The sequence below is a fragment of the Carettochelys insculpta genome, chromosome 2 (assembly GCF_033958435.1).
Source record: "Carettochelys insculpta isolate YL-2023 chromosome 2, ASM3395843v1, whole genome shotgun sequence".
Lineage (NCBI taxonomy): Eukaryota > Metazoa > Chordata > Testudines > Carettochelyidae > Carettochelys > Carettochelys insculpta.
In genome coordinates, this window is record NC_134138.1 from 14,487,005 (window position 1) to 14,509,621 (window position 22,617).

A 22,617-nucleotide genomic window follows, 5' to 3' on the forward strand; every position below is an offset into this window, starting at 1 on the left:
CATTCACACTTGCCTTGGTGCACGTAAATTTTTATTCTGTCCATGTATGGAAAAAATCTGCACATGGATGGAAAAGATTGGAGGGATGATTGGTGATGGGATGGATCACTTGGTAATTATCTATTCTATTCATTCCCTCTGAAACACCTGGCATTGGCCTTTAGGGAGGCCAGGATACTGGGCTGGATGGCCCCTCGGTCTGATCTAGGTTGGCCATTTTTTTGGACATATGTTCTTTCCTTGCCTCAGCTCCCAATCTGTAAAAAGGGGGGTGACAACTCTGCTTTTCTGTCTCCCACTTTCTTCATCCTCCATGTTGTTTATTTAGATTGAAGGGTCTGCCTCTTACTCTGTTTATGTTTAGTGGTCAGTACAATGGGCTCCTGGTCTCAAGGGGATCCTTTAGGGGTTACTACAACACAAATGATGATACCAATAAAGCAGTGTGAATATGTCTCTTTGTTCAATGGATGGAAATGCCTATACCACTATGGGCTGGGAAGCATAGGGGTTTATGTAGTGGCTGTCCTGGGCATTTACCACACATAGCTTAAATACAACTTGGCAAAGTAATTCCAAGAGAAGTGAACTCTGCCACTTGGTTCTCTCTGCTTCTCTGTTAAATATAAAATGATCATCTCCTTTAACAGGTACTTGTATTTATTTTAAAGGGCACGCCATCTGTGGTGTGCCATCCTTAGCTGTTGTTTGGGTCTGCTGTTTTCAGAAAGCAATCCCATTTTTGCCTACTGTGCATTAAAATATAAATTGCTTAGGGTTTATAAAAACCCAAATCATCTACTTGCTACATTTATATATAAGTGTAGAGGTGATCACTGGGATTGTACAGCGGAGAACATTAGTAATTATAGAGGTCACACCTCCTATTACTACTGCAATGATTGTTTTTGGACAGATCACTTATCTTTATTTAGCAGCCCTCTGAAGAGGGCTAACTTACAGTTTCACTGATCAGTGGAGTCACAAGTTGTTCCCATGTTCAATCAGTCTTCATTTATCCCTGGTTAGAAAGTCAAAGCTCACAGACAACAATTCAGACACTAGATCTACATTTCATGAAACTCAATGAGCTGCTAAGGTACTTGGCTGAGGGATTTTCCAGTTTCTTGCCTTAAGATCAATCTTAAACATTTTTTTTTTCTTTTAAGGATATAGTGAACAATTGTTGCAGGCTTCAGTAACTGTATACTGAAATTTACAAGAACTCGCCTGATGGCACTGCAGTCTTATGGTAATAGTTTCAGAGGGTTAGCTCTGTTAGTTTATAACTTCACAAATAACAAGCAGGTGTGGAGCACATCAGAGATTATCACAGTTATTGGGTCAGGAGCTTTCATGGGTAAAAGCCACTTCCTCAGATAATTGAAGAAGAAAAATATAATCCAGGGTTTACATAGCAGGGTTCGGGGAGAAGAAAAAAAAGTTACCTGTTAGTAGTAGGACCAATTAATGAAGCAAATTAAGTAGGATGTGTCCCATTCCTGCAAATATCAAAGGTGGGGAAATTGTCACTGTAGTGCATCAGATAGTTAAGATCTGTGTTCAGGCTCAGGTTAAATGTGACAAATTTGTTATGAATTCCAATTCAGATATCTCCTTCTGTAATCTTGTGGTGCAATTCATTTGTAGAAGAATGGCTACTTTTAAATCCATTATTGAATGTCCAGGGAGGTTAAACTGTTCCCCTCCAGGTTTATGTGTATTCCAATTCCTGATGTCAGATTTGTGTCCATTCATCCTTTGGTGCAGAGACTGATTTGTCCAATGTACATGACAGAGGGGTATTGCTGGCACATGGATGTGCAGGTGTATGAGCCCCCCCGATGGTGTGGTTAAGTCCTGATATAGTATCACTTGTTATAGATATGTGGACAGAGCTGGCAATGGGGTTTGTTGCCGGGCTAGATCCCTGGGTTAGTGTTTCTGTGGTAGGGTTTGTAGCTGCAGATAAATATTGTCTTGAGGTTGGGTAGCTGTCTGTAGGAGAGGACGGGACTGTCACCCAAGGCCTGTGAGAATGAGGGATTGTGTAATACTATTTCATCCCCAAGGGACTTAATATCCCAAGGATAACTGAGAATGACAATAATGAAATCCCCTCAGAATATCATCGTTAGAGAGAATAGTTAAGAATGTCAATAGAAATCTAATAAGAACACCTTATTCATTAAAAATTAAATAAGATTAAGTGTTTGCACATTTCAGTGAGATCTCCTGGGGACATTTCTGTCCCTAGCTCAACTCCTTCAATGTTACAAGAGTTCTCTCTAATCACATTTTGTGGGTAAACTTAGTGTTCACCAGAAAGAGGGTCCGATTTTGCTGACTAGAGCTAGATATAGTTAAAACAGGGACTGTCAGACTCCCCGACACCCCAAAGCCCTCCTTAGCCTTGTATCAGATTCTGTGGTGGTTTGAGGATGGAAAGAAACATTTACAGAAGAGTGGGAAAGAGGCCCCTTGACTAGGGAAGACAAAGCAGAGAGAAGGCAGCTGTTGTTTTCATGAGGTCCCTCTGTGAGGGGAGGAAGCATCTGCATGAGGACTCATCAGAGTATGCCTGAATCTATTAAATACCTGGTGACAAGTTTGTACCCATAGGTTGCCCCTGTGGTTAGCCGTTTTCAACCAGTGTTCCTTAAAGCCTGTGTGCATGTGGGGGAGGGCACGCAGGAGATATTCAAATGCTACCCAGATGTTTAGCACAGTATTCACAGGTGGGTTTTTCATTTCTGCTGGTGGTGCACATTCACGCATGCTGAGGTGCACATAAAATTATTCTGCATGTGAATGGAAAAAAATCTACACATGGGTAGGAACAATAAGAGGGAGCACAGGTCCCAACACAGTATGACTGTGCTAATAAACTCTTTGTGTGAGTTGTCTACGCCATAGTTTCATTGGGTGATTTTGGCTTTTTAAAATATACAGATTGAAGCTTTCTAGTCCGGCGCATTCTCTTCTGGCAACATGTGTAATCCAGCATGATTTTAGTTAGCTGGATGACCACTTCCTCCTGGGTGTGGCCAACTTTCCCACAGTCCCGGAAAGTTTGTTTAGAGCCACCAGTCCAGGCTCTCAGTGTTCTGTGTTGTTATTTAGCTCTAATTCACCCCTAATTGTCTTCTAAGAGCCCAGTATGCAGTGGTAGTGTTGGCAATGCTGCTAAATGTTATTAGCTGCGTCTACACGTGCACGCTACTTCGAAGTAGCTGCACTAACTTCGAAATAGCGCCCGTCACGTCTACACGCGTCGGGCGCTATTTCGAAGTTGAAATCGACGTTAGGCGGCGAGACGTCGAAGTCACTAACCCCATGAGGGGATGGGAATAGCGCCCTACTTCGACGTTCAACATCGAAGTAGGGACGTGTAGACGATCCGCGTCCCGCAACATCGAAATAGCGGGGTCCTCCATGGCGGCCATCAGCTGGGGGGTTGAGAGATACTCTCTCTCCAGCCCTTGCGGGGCTCTGTGGTCACCGTGGGCAGCAGCCCTTAGCCCAGGGCTTCTGGCTGCTGCTGCTGCAGCTGGGGGTCCGTGCTGCATATACAGGGTCTGCAACTAGTTGTTGGCTCTGTGTATCTTGCACTGTTTAATGAAAGTGTGTCTGGGAGGGGCCCTTTAAGGGAGCGACTTGCTGTTGAGTCCGCCCCGTGACCCTGTCTGCAGCTGTGCCTGGCTCCCTTATTTCGATGTGTGCTACTTTGGCGTGTAGACGTTCCCTCGCTGTGCCTATTTCGATGTTGGGCTGAGCAACGTCGAAGTTGAACATCGACGTTGCCAGCCCTGGAGGACGTGTAGACGTTATTCATCGAAATAGCCTATTTCGATGTCGCAACATCGAAATAAGCTATTTCGAAGTTGGGTGCACGTGTAGACGTAGCCATTAACTTCCTTTGGTATGGCAAACGCTCTCTTTTGACACTGGTCAGGTTCTGAGGGTTCTGGACAAGAGAGGTTCAACCTTTAGTGAGAAAATTGCCATAGCCTCACTCCACAAAATGCTGACGGGTACGTGAGGAGCAGAGTCCTTCTGTGTAATGTCCCTGCCAGAGCCATGCACAGTAGGTCTTGCTGAATGATGCTGCAAGTTGCATGGTTCACACGATGGTGCAAGCAAAGCCTGCAACACTGCCAAGTACCTGGTCATTTGCATTTGTGTCTAGGCACCAACAATAAACACCTTGTTCCCCCTCCTTCACAGCCTCTACATGGGCACACCCTGTGTTGCAGAGTAGTGGGGATCATCAGGCCCGGTACCCCTTGCGCAGTCAAATGTGACTCTTGCTCAGCAGGGAGAACAGAAGGTTTATTAGTAGACAGGGACACAATGTCAAACAGACTTGACAGCCCAGAAACCAGAAGCAGTCAGTACAATCCCTCTTGGGTAGAGGGGGCTCAGATGGGGTCCCTGAGCCAGAGCTTTGTCCCTCCTACCTCCTTCTCCAGGCAGACTAGACTCTCCCTGTCAGCTGCTCAGTTCCAATTCAAACCAGCCAGGCCCCTCCTCCCTCCTTTGCCCTGCCTCCAGGGGAAGAAAGGTGTCGCCTGGTTGTCTAGGTTACAAAGAGCAAGGAGGGTCATTGCCTAAGTGTGAGAAGTCATCACGCCGAAGTTCCCATCACCACTATGCATTGATGCTGTGGTGATGGAAACTGAGGTGCCCTCTTCAGGTTGCTACAGTACAATAGGAAACAGAGGCAACCTAACCAAGAGAATAAAATCCTCACAAGCCCCACTTTGCACCTCCATAGGCTTATTATAGGAACAGGGTATTCCTGAACTAACCCTCATTTTGAAGGGTTTCAAATTGCTGGAAATATCAGGGCTGGCGATAGTCAGCATAAGCTGAACATGAAAATCTGTTCCTTTAGAAGCTGAAACCTTATGAGACAGGGAAATCCAAAACTGGTGTTAACGTAAGTGGGGAAAACTAAATCACTCTGCACAACAGTGCAATCTCAAAACACTTGGTGCCACATTCACTGACCTGGGTGTCTGCTTTGTGTCAGTCTGGTGAAGGGATTCTCCCTCACCCCCTGCACCGCACACCCCCAGCAAAGCACAGCATCTCCTTCTCTGTCCCACTTGTAGCCCGGTGTGTTATGGAGACATCATGGTATCGTGTTGCATTGGCCAACCCTGTCTGGAGGTGGTACTGAAAGGCTTGGTGCAGAGTTGTAAGTGGCTCCATTGTATCCTCCATGACATAAGTATGCCCCAGAACCTGGTCGTTCATTTATGAACTATGAGTTGGAATTTGTAAAGAGAGAGAGATAAGTTCAAATCCCATCTGTCACTCTCCAGCTCAGAATAAGAACACAGGGGGATGCTATGAGCTTGCTTGCACTGTATGTGTTTCTCTAACCTCTGGGGCTTGGCTTCTGTTGTCTGCCATGTTGCCTTTATTGGCTTGTGCCTTATTAAATAAGAACATAAGAATGGCCATTACTGGGTCAGACCAAAGTTCCATCTAGCCCAGTATCCTGTCTGCTGACAGTGGCCAGTACCAGATGCCCCAGAGGAGTGAACCAAATAGGTAATGATCTCTCTTCTGCCATCCATCTCCAGCTGCTGACAAACAGAGGCTTGGGACACCATTCCTTACCCATCCTGTCTAATGGCCATTAATGGACCTAACCTCCATTAATTTATCTAGCTCTTTTTAAAACCCTGTTATAGTCCTAGCCTTCACAGCCTCCTCTGGCAAGGAGTTTCACATTTTGACTGTGCACAGTATGAAGAAGAATTTCCTTGTATTTGTTTTAAACCTGCAGCCATTAATTTCACTTGGTGTTCCTTAGTTCTTATATTATGGTAACAAATAAATATTTTTTCCTTGTTTACTTTCTCCACACCACTCATAATTTTATATACTTCTACCCCCTTAGTCTACTCTTTTCTAAGATGAAAAGTCCCAGACTCTTTAATCTCTCTTTGTATGGGACCCATTCCAACCCTAATCATTTTAGTTGCCCTTTTCTGACCCTTTTCTAATGCCAATATATCTTTTTTGAGATGTAGTGACCACATCTGTGTGCAGTATTCAAGAAGTGGGCGTACCGTGGTTTTACATAAAGGCAATAAGATATTCTCCATCGTATTCTCTATCACTTTTTTAACAGTTGCTAACATCCTGTTTGCTTTTTTGACTGCTGCTGCACACTGCATGGATGTCTTCAGAGAACCAGCCGCAATAACTCTAAGATCTCTTTCTCGATGAGTTGTAGCTAAATTAGCCCCCATCATATAGTATGTATAGTTGGGGTTTTCAGAATAACTCCACCTTACCTACCCAAGAGGTGGGAAATGGCAAATGAATGTAACTGGCCCAATTAGCAGCAACCCTGAAATTGCTTATGGAGAAATCCACATGTGCCTGTTTGCCTTTAACGGACAAGCCTGAAAACAAAGTAGTAAAATGGGGAGGAGTTTGGTGTGACAACAGTGCTAGTGTCTGAATACTGGGAAAGGTTTGAGCTTGATTGTGTGTGCAGAGATGGGAGATGCAACAGCACTCAAAGTATTTAGTATTGGTACCCAGAGGCATCTAATCAACGTCTCACAGGAAGTGCCTGTTTAATTCTTGATTGTGTTATTTATTGCTTTCTCTTTCAAATTATTCTCATCTTTTTCAATGTTTTATTTCTTCCCTAGGGATCTGAGGGACAACGAGGTCCACCAGGAATTAAAGGCTATGTTGGAGCTCCTGTAAGTCATGCTTTTCTGGTTACATGGGATTAGCTAAATAAATCAGGAAACCTTCCCCCATATTTTCCATGTGTTTTGTACAACTGCTACATCCTCACATTGAAACTTCCATGACTCTTGCGGAATGACTTCTGACTTGTGCGTGAGTTATGTAAGAACAGTATCAGGAATCCAGAGAATGGTCTTTAGGAATTACTAGGAAACCTATGATTTTAGATGAGTTATTTGAGCTCACTTGTGTGCCACAACGTAGCTATGTTCACACTGCAATGTTATTTTGTTGTGCTGACATCTTATGATGCAGCATTTATTACATTTCTTCATAACTGGATCACAACACAATCCAATGTGACCTCATGACAGGACAGTATTTTGAGTAAGCTCTTTCGGATTCCATGAGGGCCCAGCATATTAGACTCACAGAACACAGGATTACCCTGTGGAATTTATGTCAAGACCCAGAAAACTGGGACAAGTTCCCAGCCTGATCTCCTGGATTCACCTTAGCAGTTCCGTGTTCACTATACATGCTCATCTTAGTGTACTGTGGGGTGAACTGACTTGACCATGTGTGCAACAGTGCATTTAAATAGAATGCCAGACTTACTAGTGCATTCAGAGTCTCACTGTACAGGTTGGATTGTTCCTTTATAACTTTCCAGATAGAGGACTCGGTTTTTGGGAAGTTTGTGCGTTTTCTTTCCTGCCTCGGGTGTGTAATGTTAAGCTGGCAACTGTCAAGCCTATAAGCCTCCTGGGTCTAAAATCAGAGCATGTAAGAAATGAATCTTGTGGTTTGCATACACATGGATGTGTATCAGTATATTGATACTACCTGACTGTCTGGAAAGGAAAGGGGCAGCTGCCCAAATTGTCTGCTCATAGAATCATAGGGTTGGAAGAGACATGAAGAGCTCGTCAAGTCCAACCCTCTGCTTAAAGCAGGACCAATACCAAATCAATCATCCCAACCAAGGCTTTGCCAAGCCGGGACTTAAAACCTCTAGGGATGGAGATTCCACCGCCTTCCTAGGTAACTCATCCAGTGTTTCACCACCCTCTGAGTGAAAAAAAAAATATTCCAAATGTACAACCTATTTCTCTCCCTCTGCAACTTGAAACCACTGCTCCTCGTTCTGTCATCTGTCACCACTGAGAACAGCCTCTCTCTCTTTGGAACCACCCTTCAGGTAGTTGAAGGCTGCTATTGAGTTGCAGATCAGGCACAACAGCTCCTGGGCAGATCCCAACAAACTGACAATTTGAGGAAATTCAGGAGAACCTTTTCCTCCTGCTTCATTTTATGCAAGAAGAAGAACTCTTCAGTGCTACACTAGCTGCATTGCTCCTAATCTGTTTGTAATGACCCCATTCATGATGATCATCAAGCTAGCATTGGATGTTCATGCTTGGTGTGGAAGGGGCTATGCTCATATGCTCTGATGCCTGAGATGCCCCATGGTACTAGAGCTCCAGAGTGGAGTTATATAGAAGTGGCTGGGTTGGACTCTGCTTTCCATAACTGGATGCTGAAGAGTTCATTTGTGATCCTCCCATTTATATCTCTAAGGGAACCCACCTAATAGCATCTGCTGTAAGCTAAGATAGAATTAAAAGAGCTATATGAATCCGCATGCCTTAGGGCATCATATGGGGAAAAGAGGCACTGTTTCCACTCATGCACAAAATTAGGTGACCGGTGGTGTTGGACGTAGATTATGGATTGTTTTAAATCTCTTGGCATTGATCAAGAGACATTGAGGGATGTCTCTCTCTGATCCAGTAATTCTTAAGACCCAAATGGCTTTTGTTGACCTCACATCTGGTATAACTCCAGGGCTGTACTTGTAACTCCAGGTAGAGTACTTTAGAGGTGCCCTGGACCTCCTGAATAAAAGGCATTTGGAGAGGACATTTCCCAACTTAGTGAGTGTGCCCTGGGACTCTAAAGATGAGGTCTGACAGTTATAAGAATTCTTACCCCTGCTGTTAAGCTGATGAGCAGACATGGATCCAGCTGCTGGATTCTATGATTAGCTTTGAATGTGAACATCAAGGAGAACTCAAGTGCATTGTGTCTGCTGAGTTTGCCCTGATAGGGTGGAGATTATTCAGCAGTGGTCAATGCTCTGTAATACCTGCTACTATACACTCTACCTTCTCCTTATCCACAGTTTCTTGATCCTAATCTCCTCGCTTGTTTACAGGGCAGGTCTTGCAGGAATGTTCTCCTTCACTGCTAGAGCATTAGTGACTCATCTGTCTCCTTCTCTAAGGAGGAGGATAATGGACCATGTTGGATGAAGATTTATAATTACTCTTTTCTTTTCATTTTTTAGGGTCTGCAGGGAGAAAGAGGAGAAAAGGGAACTCGAGGAGACAAGGTATCACTTGAACATGTCAGGGTCACTGCCTAGGAAAGTGCTGGGTTGTTTTCCCTCTTTGTCTTTCGGTTTGTAAATGGATGCACCATTGCGGAAGGGTACCGGGCTGGTTCCCTAGAGGCTGGGGTTTATAACCCATCCCTGCAGGTGTGAGCTGGAATGACCTCTTCTTGGGGTGAAATAGCAGTTTGAATCCCACCCCACTGGCCTCTCTACTAAAAATGCCACTTGAAGTCCCAGCACCCATGGTGGTGCCTATGATTTATTCACATGGGGTACTACCTGTCTAATAGGTGGTAATGACCTTTGCATGCTGCTGAGCAGAGCTGAATCTGGTAACAGTAAGGGATTCCCATCTGATTACCTGCTCCCTGAACCACCCAGCTTCTTATATCCCTTATTTTGTCTGATCACTATAAACACATGGGTTGCTGGCTTTGCTACACCAGAGAAGGAGTCAGGATTTCCTGTGTGCGTGTGAAGCTGCTGCTATCCCAATCCAGGGTTCCAAAGAAGGGGCACAGCTTTCAAGGGCTTTGCTTCATGCCTTTTGTGTTGGTGAATTTCCTTCTGTTTTAGGTAGGGTGCAAGAAGCAAAGCCCGCAACCACCACAGGCCCTGGGGCAAAGTGGGAGGGGTGCCCTACTCCATGTCCCTGGAAGGGGTGTGGCCAAGGGTGGAAGAGGCAGGATCTAGGTCAGTCAGCCCTTAGCACCACCCATACTGGAGTGCTCCCTCAGCTCTCAGAGCCACAGGGTTGTGAGGGGGCCCAAAGCTCCAGCTGCTACCATTGCTTGCAGCAGCAGCTGGAGCTCTGGGCCCCTTTGGAAGTGCTGGAGCCTGAGGTAACTGCCCCTCTTCCTTCCCCCCACATCAGTGGGCCTTGATTCAGGGCACTCAGCTGCGTCTGATGGTGATGAGATGACTGGCCAAAGGTCTTAGGCACTTCATGAGTCATCTAATTCACCATGCAGGTCTTTGTTACTTGCTGCCACTGAAAAGAAATGTTGCATTCACAGTCCTTTGCTGCCTCTGAGGTACATGCAATACAGCTCATGAGGTTGGGTTGCAAGGGTGGCTTTGAGCTCTCATTATCCAGGGTGGGTGGCAGGTCACTTCCCTGGTGTAATGGAAAGAAGTCTCTGATTGCTGCAATCTATAAACGGCTGTCAGTGCTCAGTGCGGCAGCTAGGAATTGATGGGGCACGGAGGTGCCCTGGCCAATTAACATTATAATCTCCATTTTATGCATGAGGGGCCAAGTAGCTGGGGTAGCCTGGATGACAGCTCGGTATGGCATGTCTCCCAAGCCCATCCACAGACCACCCTCTGTATTGGGGTAGCATAACTGTTCAAAAAGGGTGAGCACGTGCTGTGATTTGCCCCATGTGTCCTGGTGACATCAGACAGCTCTATGGCCCCTTTTCATCTCAAGAGACAGTGGTTAGCAATGGAGGTGAGGATCTACGGGTGGTGTTTGAGTTTGCAGTTTTTCTCATGGCTTGTTGGTCCGATATTGGATTTGCATGTTCGACTGCAATAACCACGTCAGTTTATTTCTGAAGTCTTGAGTCTGAGAGTTTTTTCTTCTAGGATGAAATTCTTTTGCATGGCTTGCACATATAGGCTGTGTCTACACGTGCCCCAAACTTCGAAATGGCCATGCAAATGGCCATTTCGAAGTTTACTAATGAAGCGCTGAAATGCATATTCAGCGCTTCATTAGCATGCGGGCGGCAGCCGCGCTTCGAAATTGATGCTCCTTGCCGCCGCACGGCGCGTCCAGATGGGGCTCCTTTTCGAAAGGATGCCGCCTACTTCGAAGTCCCCTTATTCCCATGAACTCATTGGAATAAGGGGACTTCGAAGTAGGCGGCGTCCTTTTGAAAAGGAGCCCCGTCTGGACGCGCCGCGCGGCGGCAAGGAGCATCAATTTCGAAGCGCGGCTGCCGCCCGCATGCTAATGAAGCTCTGAATATGCATTTCAGCGCTTCATTAGTAAACTTTGAAATGGCCATTTGCATGGCCATTTCGAAGTTTGGGGCACGTGTAGACACAGCCATACTGTCAAAGGATAATGTGCCTGTCGTAGCAATCATTGCCAAGTATTTCAATCTGATTATGAAAATTCACAGAATTTTGGATTGATGTTGAGTTTTTTCATGGTGTTTTTTCATGTATCCTTGAATCTTAGCTTTGGTCTTCCTCTTATTCTCAACCCGCATGACAGTTAATCAAAGAGGATTTCTTTGGGAAGACGTTCATGACCCATTCTTCTCACATGACCAAGCCAGTTAGTCTTGTGCGGTTAAGGATTGCTATGAGGCTGAGTATGCCAGCTCTTGATTGGACATCTGCACTTGAAGCTTTACCTTGCCAGTTGATATTCATAATTCTGCGGAGGCAGTGAAGACGGAAGCTGTTCAACTTTTTCTCCTAGTTCAAGTAGGTGGTCCATTCCTCAGAACCAAATAGCAGGATACTCAATACACATGCCTGGTAGAATAGTATCTTTGATGTCACTGTCAGATTAGGATTGTTCCATGCACATTTCGTAAGTTTGCCAAAAATAATAGCTGCCCTCCTGATTCTTATGTTCAGTTCTTTGTCCGTGGATAGGTTTGTGGTGTCAGTGGATCCAAGGTAACAGAATTGGTGAACCGCATCTAATAGGCTGTTATCTAGAATGACATTGGGTCACTGAGGTAAAACTTGAGTGAACACAACAGGTTTCTTCATGCTTATGTCAAGGGAAAACAACTTGCAGGCTCTGGACAGAGAATTTATCAATGACTATAGCGTGTCTTCATTGCGAGCGACAAGAGCTGCGACATCTGTGAAGAGGAGTTCCCTAATGAGGACTTTCTTGACCTTAGTTTTGGCCTTGAGTCTTGCCAGGTTGTAGAGAGAGCCATCTAATCTTGTGTGGAAAAATACATTGCTGCGTGAGTTCTGAAATATGCAATTTAGTACAACTGAGAAGAATATGCCGAAGAGGGTTCAGGCAAGAACACATCCTTGTTTAACTCAGCTGTTCATTGCAAATGGTTCTGACATAGATCCATCATATTGTAGTTGCTTTCATGTTTTCCATGAAAGGATGTTACGAGTTTGAGTAGGGTCAGTGGGCAGCCAATCTTGATTAATACTCTGCATAGTCCTGGTATATTAACTGTGTCAAATGTCTTTGTTAAGTCCACAAATACTATGCATAACATCTTTCCTGTTCTTGCATTTTTCCTGTAGTTGTTCAAGTGAGAAAATCATGTCCATTGTTGACCTACCAGCCCTGAAGAAACATTGTATTTCTGGATAGACTTGATCTGTGAGGTTTTTGCAGGTGTTTGAAAATGACGTGGGCAAATGCTTTGCCTGTGATGCTCAGTAACAAGATGCCTCTGTAATTGTTGCAGTCACCCTTGTCGCCTTTGTTTTTATAGAGCATAATGATGTTTGCATCCTTTATGTCATGTGGGATATCACCTGCTCGCCAACATTTTAAGAGTAAATCATAGAGGAAGGGGAAGAGCACAGCCCTGTTTGCCTTCAGAACTTCAGCAGGGATTCTGTTGTTTCCTGGTGCTTTTCCATAGGAGAAAGCATCAAGAGCTTGAGAAAGTTCCTCCTCTGTAGGCTCTGCATCTAGCTCAGACATTTCTGGAAGAGTTGGGATGAGGTTGTCAAGTTCAGGTTGTATTGTATGCTTGTGGGAATAAAGACTTGAACAGTGTTCCATCCATCTGGACATCTGCAGATTTTTGTCTGCGATCACCTATTTAAATGCTTCAGTGAGGTGACTTTGGTAATGTTTGGTCCGACTGCTTTTTTCAATCCATCATACATAGTTTTCAGGTCACCCAAATCAGATGTCTTATGAATATTAGAACATAGATAGGTCCAATATTTGTTCACACACCACCTGGATTCTCTCTGAAGAACAGATCTTGCATGTCGAAGTTGATGTCTTGTGCTTTGAGATGGGTTCTTTGTTATTCCGATATGCCTTGCATTTTTCTTCGAAAAGAGGCCTAAGAATGTCAGCATTTTCATCAATCCAGTCTTTGTTGGAGAATTTACGTGTTCCAAAGGCAGATTTGGCACAATCATATATTGCATCTCTCAGCATAGACCATGTTTCATCAATGGTTTGTTGGTCCAGTTTGTGTTCTATTTTGCAAGTGAGATCATCTGTGAAGACAGAGCATTTCAGTGCATCTCAGGTAATGAGGGTATTAATCTTTGGCTTACTGTATTCCTTTGTCATATAAAGTTTCTTTGGGACAATTTTCACTCTGCTGATGATCAAGGAGTGACCAGTGCCACAATCTGTGCTGTGGTATGTGCGTGTAAATTTGACGGTGTTGGGATGTTCCCTGCTTACCAGTACAAAGTCAAGTTGATGCCATTGACCAGATCTGGGGTGGTGCCATGAAACCTTGTGACACTCTTTCAAGTTAAAGAAAGTATTAGTGATGCAGAGCTGATTCTGAGAGCTGAATTCGAGGTGCCTTTGAGCATTTTCATTCATTTTCCCAATACCGTGATGACTGAGGCAGATGGGCCAGGACTGATGGTTGCATCCAACTCTTTCATTGAAGTCGCCAAGGATGTACGGTTGTTCACCAGTTGAAAAGGAGTTGGTGCGCCAACTGGTGACACCAACCTGGGTGCATAAGCACTGATGATGTTGACATATCCTGACTTGGTGCAGAGCTTCAAGGATATAATGCATTCCAACTCAGCTGGGGGTGTATTGATAGATTTCAGCAGATTGTTCCAAACAACAAATCCAACTCCATAGAGGTGGTGTTCCTCTGAACTCAAGGCCTTCCAGAAGAAAGTGTACTTGGCTTCTTTCACTGACCCAGCATCTGCCAGCCTGGTGTCCTGGAGAGCAATGATGTTGACGTTCCATTTGTGTGGCTGTTGATCTATGACTGCTGTTTTACAAACTGAGTCCATGTTTGTAAGGTCATGGGCAGATTCAAGTCTCAGGCATGAGGTCCACACATTCCAGCTACCGAGCAGGAGATGAGTTGATTTATTATTTTGTTTTATGGTAGGTACACCATTTACATCTACTTTTCAATGTTTGGTCTATCTCCATGCACCCAATGAGGAAGGTAGATGTGGTGGGTCAGCACCTTATTGACTGGAGGCCGCCCAGCTTGAGGTGGGCAGTAGCTGACCAGTGGAGCGTGACGACTCATCCCACCAATGAAAGTGACGTGTGGCATCCTCCTTTGCACCAATTGAGGAGGGCTTATAACCTGTAACTGCCACTTCCCGTGTTGTTTCCATGTTATCAGCAAGGATGGAGTGTCCCCTCCATTTGGCACCCTATTACATGCTGCATTGCCTGGGCTAGTGTTTGGAGCAAGTGTATTGCCCAAGCAGCACCGTTCCCCTCTCGGTCACCCCAGCTGAATCCAGAGGAAAGACAGAAGTCAGTACGTTTTGGAACTGAGGTGACTGCAAGGAGATGCCGGGAAGCAGGTTTAATGAATCCTCTCTGCTAGCCACCTTAAGGTCTCCACTACAGATTTTCTGTTTGGGTTTTCTCCCATGGTCTTTGGATCACCTGAATTTACCTACAAGGCAGTGGGGAATTTTCTGACAGGGTTGTCTTCCTTGGGATGATGTAAGAAGTTACGCTCCTTGGATGTCAATGACCAAATCATGGTTCATACACCATTTGGATTATCCAAAATAATCCAGGTACCCAAGTATCCCAGACCTTCATCTCCCGCAGAATGAGTGGGCAGTAGCTTTATTAATTAATTTAGCTACATTTGCCATGCCATAACATTGTCACCGGCACTTGTGTGATTTTTTAGCTGGGACAACGGATGCCAACCAGTACCCCTTCTCACCCTGGTAAAGTTGCCTCTGCTGGTCCGCAGCTGCATATTTGCATGACAAAGCACACTTAATTTGCAGCAAACCTCTCAGGAGGGGTCTCCTCTTATCCATCACCTGGACATGCGCTGGGCAGCATGTAGCTCCACTCTCCAGGCCCCGTGCCACAGACTGGCCTGCTCGGCCCCAGTCTGCTCCCTGCCACGCCCTTGGGCCCAGCCAGTCCCCCGCACCTCTCTCAGCTCATCCGATTGCCAATTCCCTCCCCCCCACCCAACCGCCTCCCTTTATTCCCAATCTCCACAGCCCGATCTGGCTCCCCATCCGGCCTGATCCCACAGCATGGGCTACCTTGACCCCCCCTGCTACCACCCATTCCCCTGTCACTGAGTTCCCCTCTACAGCCCTCAGCCCTGCCTGCACCCCTGGCCTGGCCCACTCCCAACACCCTCCTGGTCAGTAGCTTCCCCTGCACCTGCAGGTCCATTCCACTCCCAACACCCCTCCCAGCCCACATCTACCCCCACACTCCTCAGCCTAGCCTGGCCCACTCCCAGCACCCACCCTGGCCCAGTCCCCGAACCCACCTCCCCAGCCTGCTGCTCCCTGCACCCACTCAAGGTAAGTTAAAGGACTTACCACTGGTGCTGCCCAGAGGAGCTGCCACCTCCTCCACCAGAGCCGCCGAGTGCAGGAATGGTCTGAAAGCATATAATCTTGTTTAAAGCTGACAAAATCTAGGAGAATTCTGAGAAAACCAGCATCAACTTGCTCATCTCATTGTCTCCGAGTAAGCATTGCAGATGCACACCTTTTTAAAAAACAGAATGTTAGCCACTGGACTGGGCTGCGCTGGTTCGTTCTGTGGACAGGTGCAGGGGATTTCAATGGCAGATTTGCTGGTCTGGGCTTTCACTGCCCACTCCAGCAAAGGCTCATACATTTCAGAGAGCTGTCAGGGACTGAGGGGAAGAGAAAAAAAAATCTATCAGGGAGGGTGTTTGGGAGAGGGTGGGGGACTGGACCTAATGACCTCTTGAGGTTCCTTCCAGCTCTAAGAAAGGTGTGTGTGTGTACATTTCAAGAAAGAACTACATACATTCACAGAGAACTAGTCCATCAAGAGATGTCAGCCACGATGGGCAGGGATGGTGTCCCTAGGCTAGATGGGCCTTTGGTCTGGTGTGCCCTAGCCATTCTTATGTTAAGCATTCTTATGTTAAGACAGCACTGAAGCAGTTAAGGCCCGTCTCTTCAATCTAGAGCTGAGGTAAGGATTTGTCAGTCCATTAGAGAGGCAGGGTGCCAGCCAGTTCTGGGAGTTTGGTGAGAGCTTTTCACTGTCTGCCTGGGGAGTTTTATCTGTGTCTGAGTGCCCTCTACTGAGAGGCAGCTGCAGGCACATTTAGAGCTGGGCAAAAAACTAAGAAGGGAATGGTTGTTTCACTAAAAATACGATTTTAGTAAGGTGCCATTTTGAAAGGGCAGCAACTGTGTGTACCAGGAGGCTGTTTGCTCCTCTTCCCATTCCCCTGACTGTCAGGGAGCGACGGAAAAGCACATAGCTTGTGTGCATGCCTCTCGCTCCTGGCTGGCAAGCAGGAGGCTGAGGGGTGAGAGGTAAGGGAGGACAGAGGAGCCATTCATGCAATCTGTGTATTTCCCGCTCCCACCCTGATAGGCAGAGGAATGGGGAGAAGAGCCAGTGATGTTCTGGTACACATGGCTGCTGCCCCCTCTGCCCTCCCAAAATGGCATCCTTGAATTTTAGGTTGAACTTATCAAATAAAAAGAAGGGACACCCCCCCTACCCCCGCCAAAGTTTGTACATTTGTGAAACAAAAATTAAACATGCTGATTTTCCATTTGGAATAATGTTTTATTTTGACATTTAACCAGATTCAACTACACAAAAAAGTTTAAAAATAAACTCCTCAAACTGACCACTGAACCAAAAGAAACAAAAATCAGTTTTTGGCCCAGCTCTAGTCCTTAGTATCTCACTCCAGCCTACTTCTCCCTTCTCTCTCTTCCCCTTGTGGGCAGTGCTCTGTTCCCATCATCCAGATGGTTGTTGCTTGCAAGGTTGCCATTATTCCCTTTCATGAGTTCTACATTCTCCATTACAACTGGGCAGATGCCCATTATCATTTAATCCTCCTCATGCCTTCGCCCCAGGAGATCAACCAGAGGAGATGGATCAGTGGGTTGTGTCTAGCCGTTCCATCAGCCTTTTTTCCTAAGACAAGTTTCTCTGGTCTGTGGGGGTGTTTGGCTTTCTTGAGTAATGTGGATCTTTCCCAAATCACTGTGGGGGAGAGGGAAGACAGATGGAGTTGTGAGGGGGCAGGGAACTGACAAAACTAGACAGGAATTAAACTGAGTAACAAGTAAATAGGGTTTTGCTTCATTCTGAGGGATTGGCACAACTAAAGTGTCCCTCTTCTCTTCTGGCCTATACGTCAAATCCAAGATCTCTGCTATAACATTTATGTACTTGCAGCGCATTGATACTGCACGCAGGGCATTTATCACCTTGTTTTAGTTTCCACCACTTGAAAACACTGTGACATTCGTGGGTGTTAGGAGCCAAAGATCTTTCCCTCTCTGCTTTTCAGTCTGCAACTGCTCATTGCTTCTGAGAAATTGGAGTTTAAATTTTTGACTCTTGCAGCACCATTGTTAAAGCACTAATAAAGACCACTGGCTTCTCCCAGCATAAGGAATATAGGATTTGTTATATTAAATAAGAGCATTCGTTTCTTTATTGAATATTGCTCCATCAGACCACGATCCTGATGCTTCAGAAGAAGGCATAGTCTTACAGAAGGCTCTTATGCCACTATGCACTGGAGCACCTTAAATCAAAGCACTGAGATTTTATGGTGCAGTATATGATGTTGAGCCATTATTGATCGTGTCAGAACTTGTGGAGAGTCACCAGACAGCATTCACTAACCTCCCAAAGTCCTGTCCCAGCGTACAGCAGGCTCATGCAAAATCTGGGATGAATTCTCTAAGACGAGTGTCTTTTGTAATGGTAAACCAAAGTCCTGGTCAGAAATCTGGAGGTGATTTTCCCAGAACATTGATTCCATCTCATAAATGATTGCTTTATACACAAAATCCAAGATTAATACAACATTTATGACCAGCATCTGATGAAGTGAGTCTGTGCTCACGAAAGCTCATGCTCAAAACTTTTCTGTTAGTCTATAAGGTGCCACAGGACCCTTCGCTGCTGTTACAGATCCAGACTAACACGGCTACCCCTCCGATACTTGACACCATGCAAGACACTGCATTTAGCTGTATGGAGTGAAAAACATTTATTTGAGATTATTGTTACAGGTCTTACAGATCTGTCCAGAAACATGAGTTGGGAGCTTTTGATCTAGAAATTCACCTTTCAAATGTTTCCCACTGAGAAATTGCCATTTCCCTGGGGGAGAGTGTTTACCACCATATTTCCAGATTGTTTGCTATTTCCCAACTGAGAAAAATATAGAAAAGTAAGGAGGGAAATATTTTAACCTATAAAAGGGAAATAACATTCTCTCTCAAAAAGTAGTACTTTCAATACTTTGCTATTGCTCTCCCAGGGTTTGAAATTGGAAATTAGTAGCAAAGTATCAGACAACTGGCATTCACCCACTTCCTCACCCTTGATGGTTTTCCACCTTCAAGGCTACGTCTACACATGAAGCCAACATCGAAATAGCTTATTTCGATGTAGCAACTTCGATGAGTAACGTCTACACGTCCTCCAGGGCTGGCAACGTCGATGTTCAACTTCGACGTTGCGCGGCACCACATCGAAATAGGTGCTGCGAGGGAACGTCTACACGCCAAAGTAGCACACATCGAAATAAGGTTGCCAGGCACAGCTGCAGACAGGGTCACAGGGCGGACTCAACAGCAAGCCGCTCCCTTAAAGGGCCCCTCCCAGACACAGTTGCACTAAACAACACAAGATCCACAGAGCCGACAACTGGTTGCAGACCCTGTGCCTGCAGCATGGATCCCCAGCTGCCACAGCAGCAGCCAGAAGCCCTGGGCTAAGGGTTGCTGCCCACGGTGACCATAGAGCCCCGCAGGGGCTGGAGAGAGAGCATCTCTCAACCCCTCAGCTGATGGCTGCCATGGCGGACCCCGCTATTTCGAAGTTGCGGGACGCGCAATGACTACACGGTCCCTACTTCAACGTTGAACGTCGAAGTAGGGCGCTATTCCTATCCCCTCATGGGGTTAGCGACTTCGACGTCTCGCCGCCTAACGTGGAAGTTAACTTCGAAATAGCGCCCGGCGCGTGTAGCCGTGATGGGCGCTATTTCGAAGTTAGTGCCGCTACTTCGAAGTAGCGTGCACGTGTAGACATGGCTCAAGAGTTGGGAGACAGAAGGTGGGGAGAGAAGCACCACAATTTTGAAAAAAGAAAATTCAGAAGACATGGTTTTTGCCCTCGGATTTGATTTGCATTTGGAAAAAAAAAAAAAAGAAAAAGAAAAATCAGCTGTTTTCCCTCCAGGTCTGTCATTTTGGAAAATGACGTATTTCATCATGTGTCCAAGGGGTAGCCGTGTCGGTCTGTATCCACAAAAGCAACAAGAAGTTCATTAGCAGTGAGCATTGTCATTTCAGTTGAAAAACTATTTTATGACAAAAACAAAAGTCATTTTAGTTGGAAAATGTTCAACCAGGAGCAGCATCCTATACTTAGTGAGCTCCCTTTTTGAGTGATAGTGAGTGAGAGAAACTGACCTTGGCAATGAATCCTGCTTATGAGTTCCTAGGCTGATGTCACAGTTAGACCAGAAAAGCTGCTAGAGAGGGTGCCGTGCTCTGTTGGTCAGCAACCTAGTAAAATTGTGGTGTCTTAAAAGAGCTAAAATGCAGAATTCAATGAGTTTAATTCAGGCAGGTGAGTGTGTATAAAACTAGACTGAGGCAAGCTCATAATTATAGTAAAGATTAGGAGGGCCCGCCCTCAGGTGATGGTGTCACATAATATGCAGTGTAGTGTAATGCCAGCGCCGCAGCTTCTTAGAACGAAACAGCATTTCTGACACAAGACTTATAGAGGTTCTAAAAATAACCCTTCCCCATCAATTTAATTGATTTATAAATCCATTTTTGGTATGCTAAAGCAGTCTCACACAGACACCCTTCCTCCCTGGCAAATCAGGGAGGTAAATCTAATGCTATAAGTACTGATTTACCGATAACTGCTTCAGCCAAACATTTATATAATGAGGTATAAATCACAACTAAGATTCCTAAAACTTTTTTTTTCTTATAGGTATAACTCTAAATAATATTTTGTTACAAATCCCTCCCTCTAGTGGTGAAATTTGTTTATGAACAAAATCTGTTATGATTAATCATAATAATTGCTGTTCTGTTATAGTAGTACTTACATAAGAGTCCCACTTTACTAAGTGCTGAACTCGCACTTAGAGACAGTCCAGTTCCAAACAGCTTAAATGTAACCAGAGAAGACGAAGGATAGTGGGCACTGAGAGACAGGACTTGAACCCTGCTGAATCTGTCTGCTGCCTTTGCCCAAGTTGTGCTCAGCCCTGAAAACCTTACTTAGTCCTTACTCACATATCTCTGCCATGTTCCTCAGCAGGGACTTCTACTGATTAAGAATTGCAGGACCAGAAGCACAATCACGAAAAACAGCTAATACCAAAATTTGATTCTGAAGTGGGTTGAGTTGCACGACAAACTATTAAGAAGGACCTAGTAACAACACTTGGAAGACAGGAGAAAGGGTTCTGACTTACTAGCTGTACACACTACACTGTGCCATGATGCTTCTTCCAGTTTACCAAAAAAAAAAAAAAAAGTATGAAATCTAAGAATGACAGAAATTAGAAATGGTAAATACATGTTAGGTTCTCTGGTGGCCACTAAACTCAACTGCTTGCTATAGACATTCCTCCCGCGCTCCTTTTCAGAAGAGGGGTGTTTCTCAAAGTAACAGAGTTACATCAATTTTCATGTTCTCAGCTGTGCACAGAGGGTTATGTGGACGTCTCTTGGAAAATAATGCTGTAAAGAACTTGAAATACAAGTTATCATCTTCTCTCTTCTTTTTCCTAGGGAGAACGAGGCCTTGATGGGTTCCCTGGGAAGCCAGGTGCAGAGGGAAAACAGGTATGCAGTGAACACTTGGAGGCAGGAGACTGTTCTCCAAAGCAGGGTTTAATGCACAGTACATGGGAGGGCAGCTGCTGAAACAGGTCTTCCCCCAATATACTTCAAGTCTAGGAGCAGGAGGACAGGACTTTTTGAGCACCCGGTTCTAACCAGACTGGGCCCTGTGCTAAGCAGACATGTTCTGGCCTGACCAATCTCAGGTTAACCAAGGATCACTATGCTTCTAATGTGGTGGGTAGACAGGCCTGCAAATGCGGGTGGTACAAAGGGAGCTGTTGCCCCGGGTCTGGCATTTCAAAGGGGCCCCAAGCTCTGACTGCCTTCCGTCCCCTTTGAAATGCTGCGGAGAGCTATGCTGCAGTTCCATGCATGGTGCTGAGGGACTGCTGGGGACCCAGGGCTGATTGCCCTAAGCCCCGCCCTTCCTGCCTTCAGCCCCACCCCTTTTAGAAGTGAGGAGCCAGGCCCCTCCCACTTTATCCCCAAAACCATGGTGGTTGTCATCCCTGCTGGGAGTAGAACAGCCATATGACTATGTAAAAAGGATGCATGTGTATGGTCATGCAGTTATGAAGGAAAATATGCTATTGACATACTCCCTTAGCCTTCAAACGTTAAAACATTCAAAGGCCAGAGGTGAAAGTATGATCCCTCAAGACCAGCTGTTATAGACTTAGTCCACACAAACCAATCTGTGTCTCCACCCCTAGCCTCCAGCCCCTTCTTTTCCTCTGAGGAAAGCAGTCATTAATGTCACCTTGTACTCTGGCAGCTCTGTGGCGATACTTACAGTTTGAAGCATTTTCCTAGCCCTTGAGTCAAAGCTGTCAGCAGCTCTTTAGTGCCCCTTTGAAAGGGGATTGCAGAAGAGACGCTGTGCTCATTTGCACTGGAGGTGAGAGAGCTGATACCAAAGGGAATGTGTGCTCTTGAGGAATTAATGACAGGATCAATGGAGGAACTCAAGTGTGAGTTATGTGGCTAATTTTGTACTCACCAGGCTGCAAGATTGGTTCCCTTGTTCCTCCGTCTACATTTATTAAAACGAACTCTCAGGAGGTTTCTTTCGCCATTGCCTCACACCTTGTGTATTCCTTCCTTCCTTTGCAAAGCCATTGTGTGAAATAATGCCAAATGGGATTGGATGGAAGGGGTTCACATGCAACAAGGGAACGGGCAATGGATCAATATGGTGATCAAATCTCCTTCTGGTTTTGCCATCTAGTCTCTCTGTGCCCTGTGCTGATTTGCGTCTAGTCATGCAATAGCACTCCTCTGAGTCCTTTCACTGTCTCCCTGTTGTGATAAAGTTCAGTACCCTGCTTATATCTAGAGCAGTTTGAGATGTAACATGGGGGCTGTTATGTGAATGGAATGCTTTGTTCATGTTTTTTTTCAAACTGAGCATTAAGTCACAGTGCTTGCAGGGACATACAACAAATGTGGAAAACTGCTAAGCATGGTCAGACAGAAAT

General features: G+C 45.4%; 1 protein-coding gene across 1 annotated transcript in view; it reads left to right on the forward strand.

Annotated features, from left to right (window-relative positions):
* The window catches only part of COL22A1 (collagen type XXII alpha 1 chain), a 263,941-nt gene that overhangs the window by 124,992 nt on the left and 116,332 nt on the right, over positions 1–22,617 (forward strand). The window contains exons 14-16 of the mRNA XM_074984490.1: positions 6,681–6,734; positions 9,074–9,118; positions 21,086–21,139. Of these exons, the coding sequence (XP_074840591.1) occupies positions 6,681–6,734; positions 9,074–9,118; positions 21,086–21,139 (153 nt within the window). The remainder of the gene's footprint in view (positions 1–6,680; positions 6,735–9,073; positions 9,119–21,085; positions 21,140–22,617) is intronic.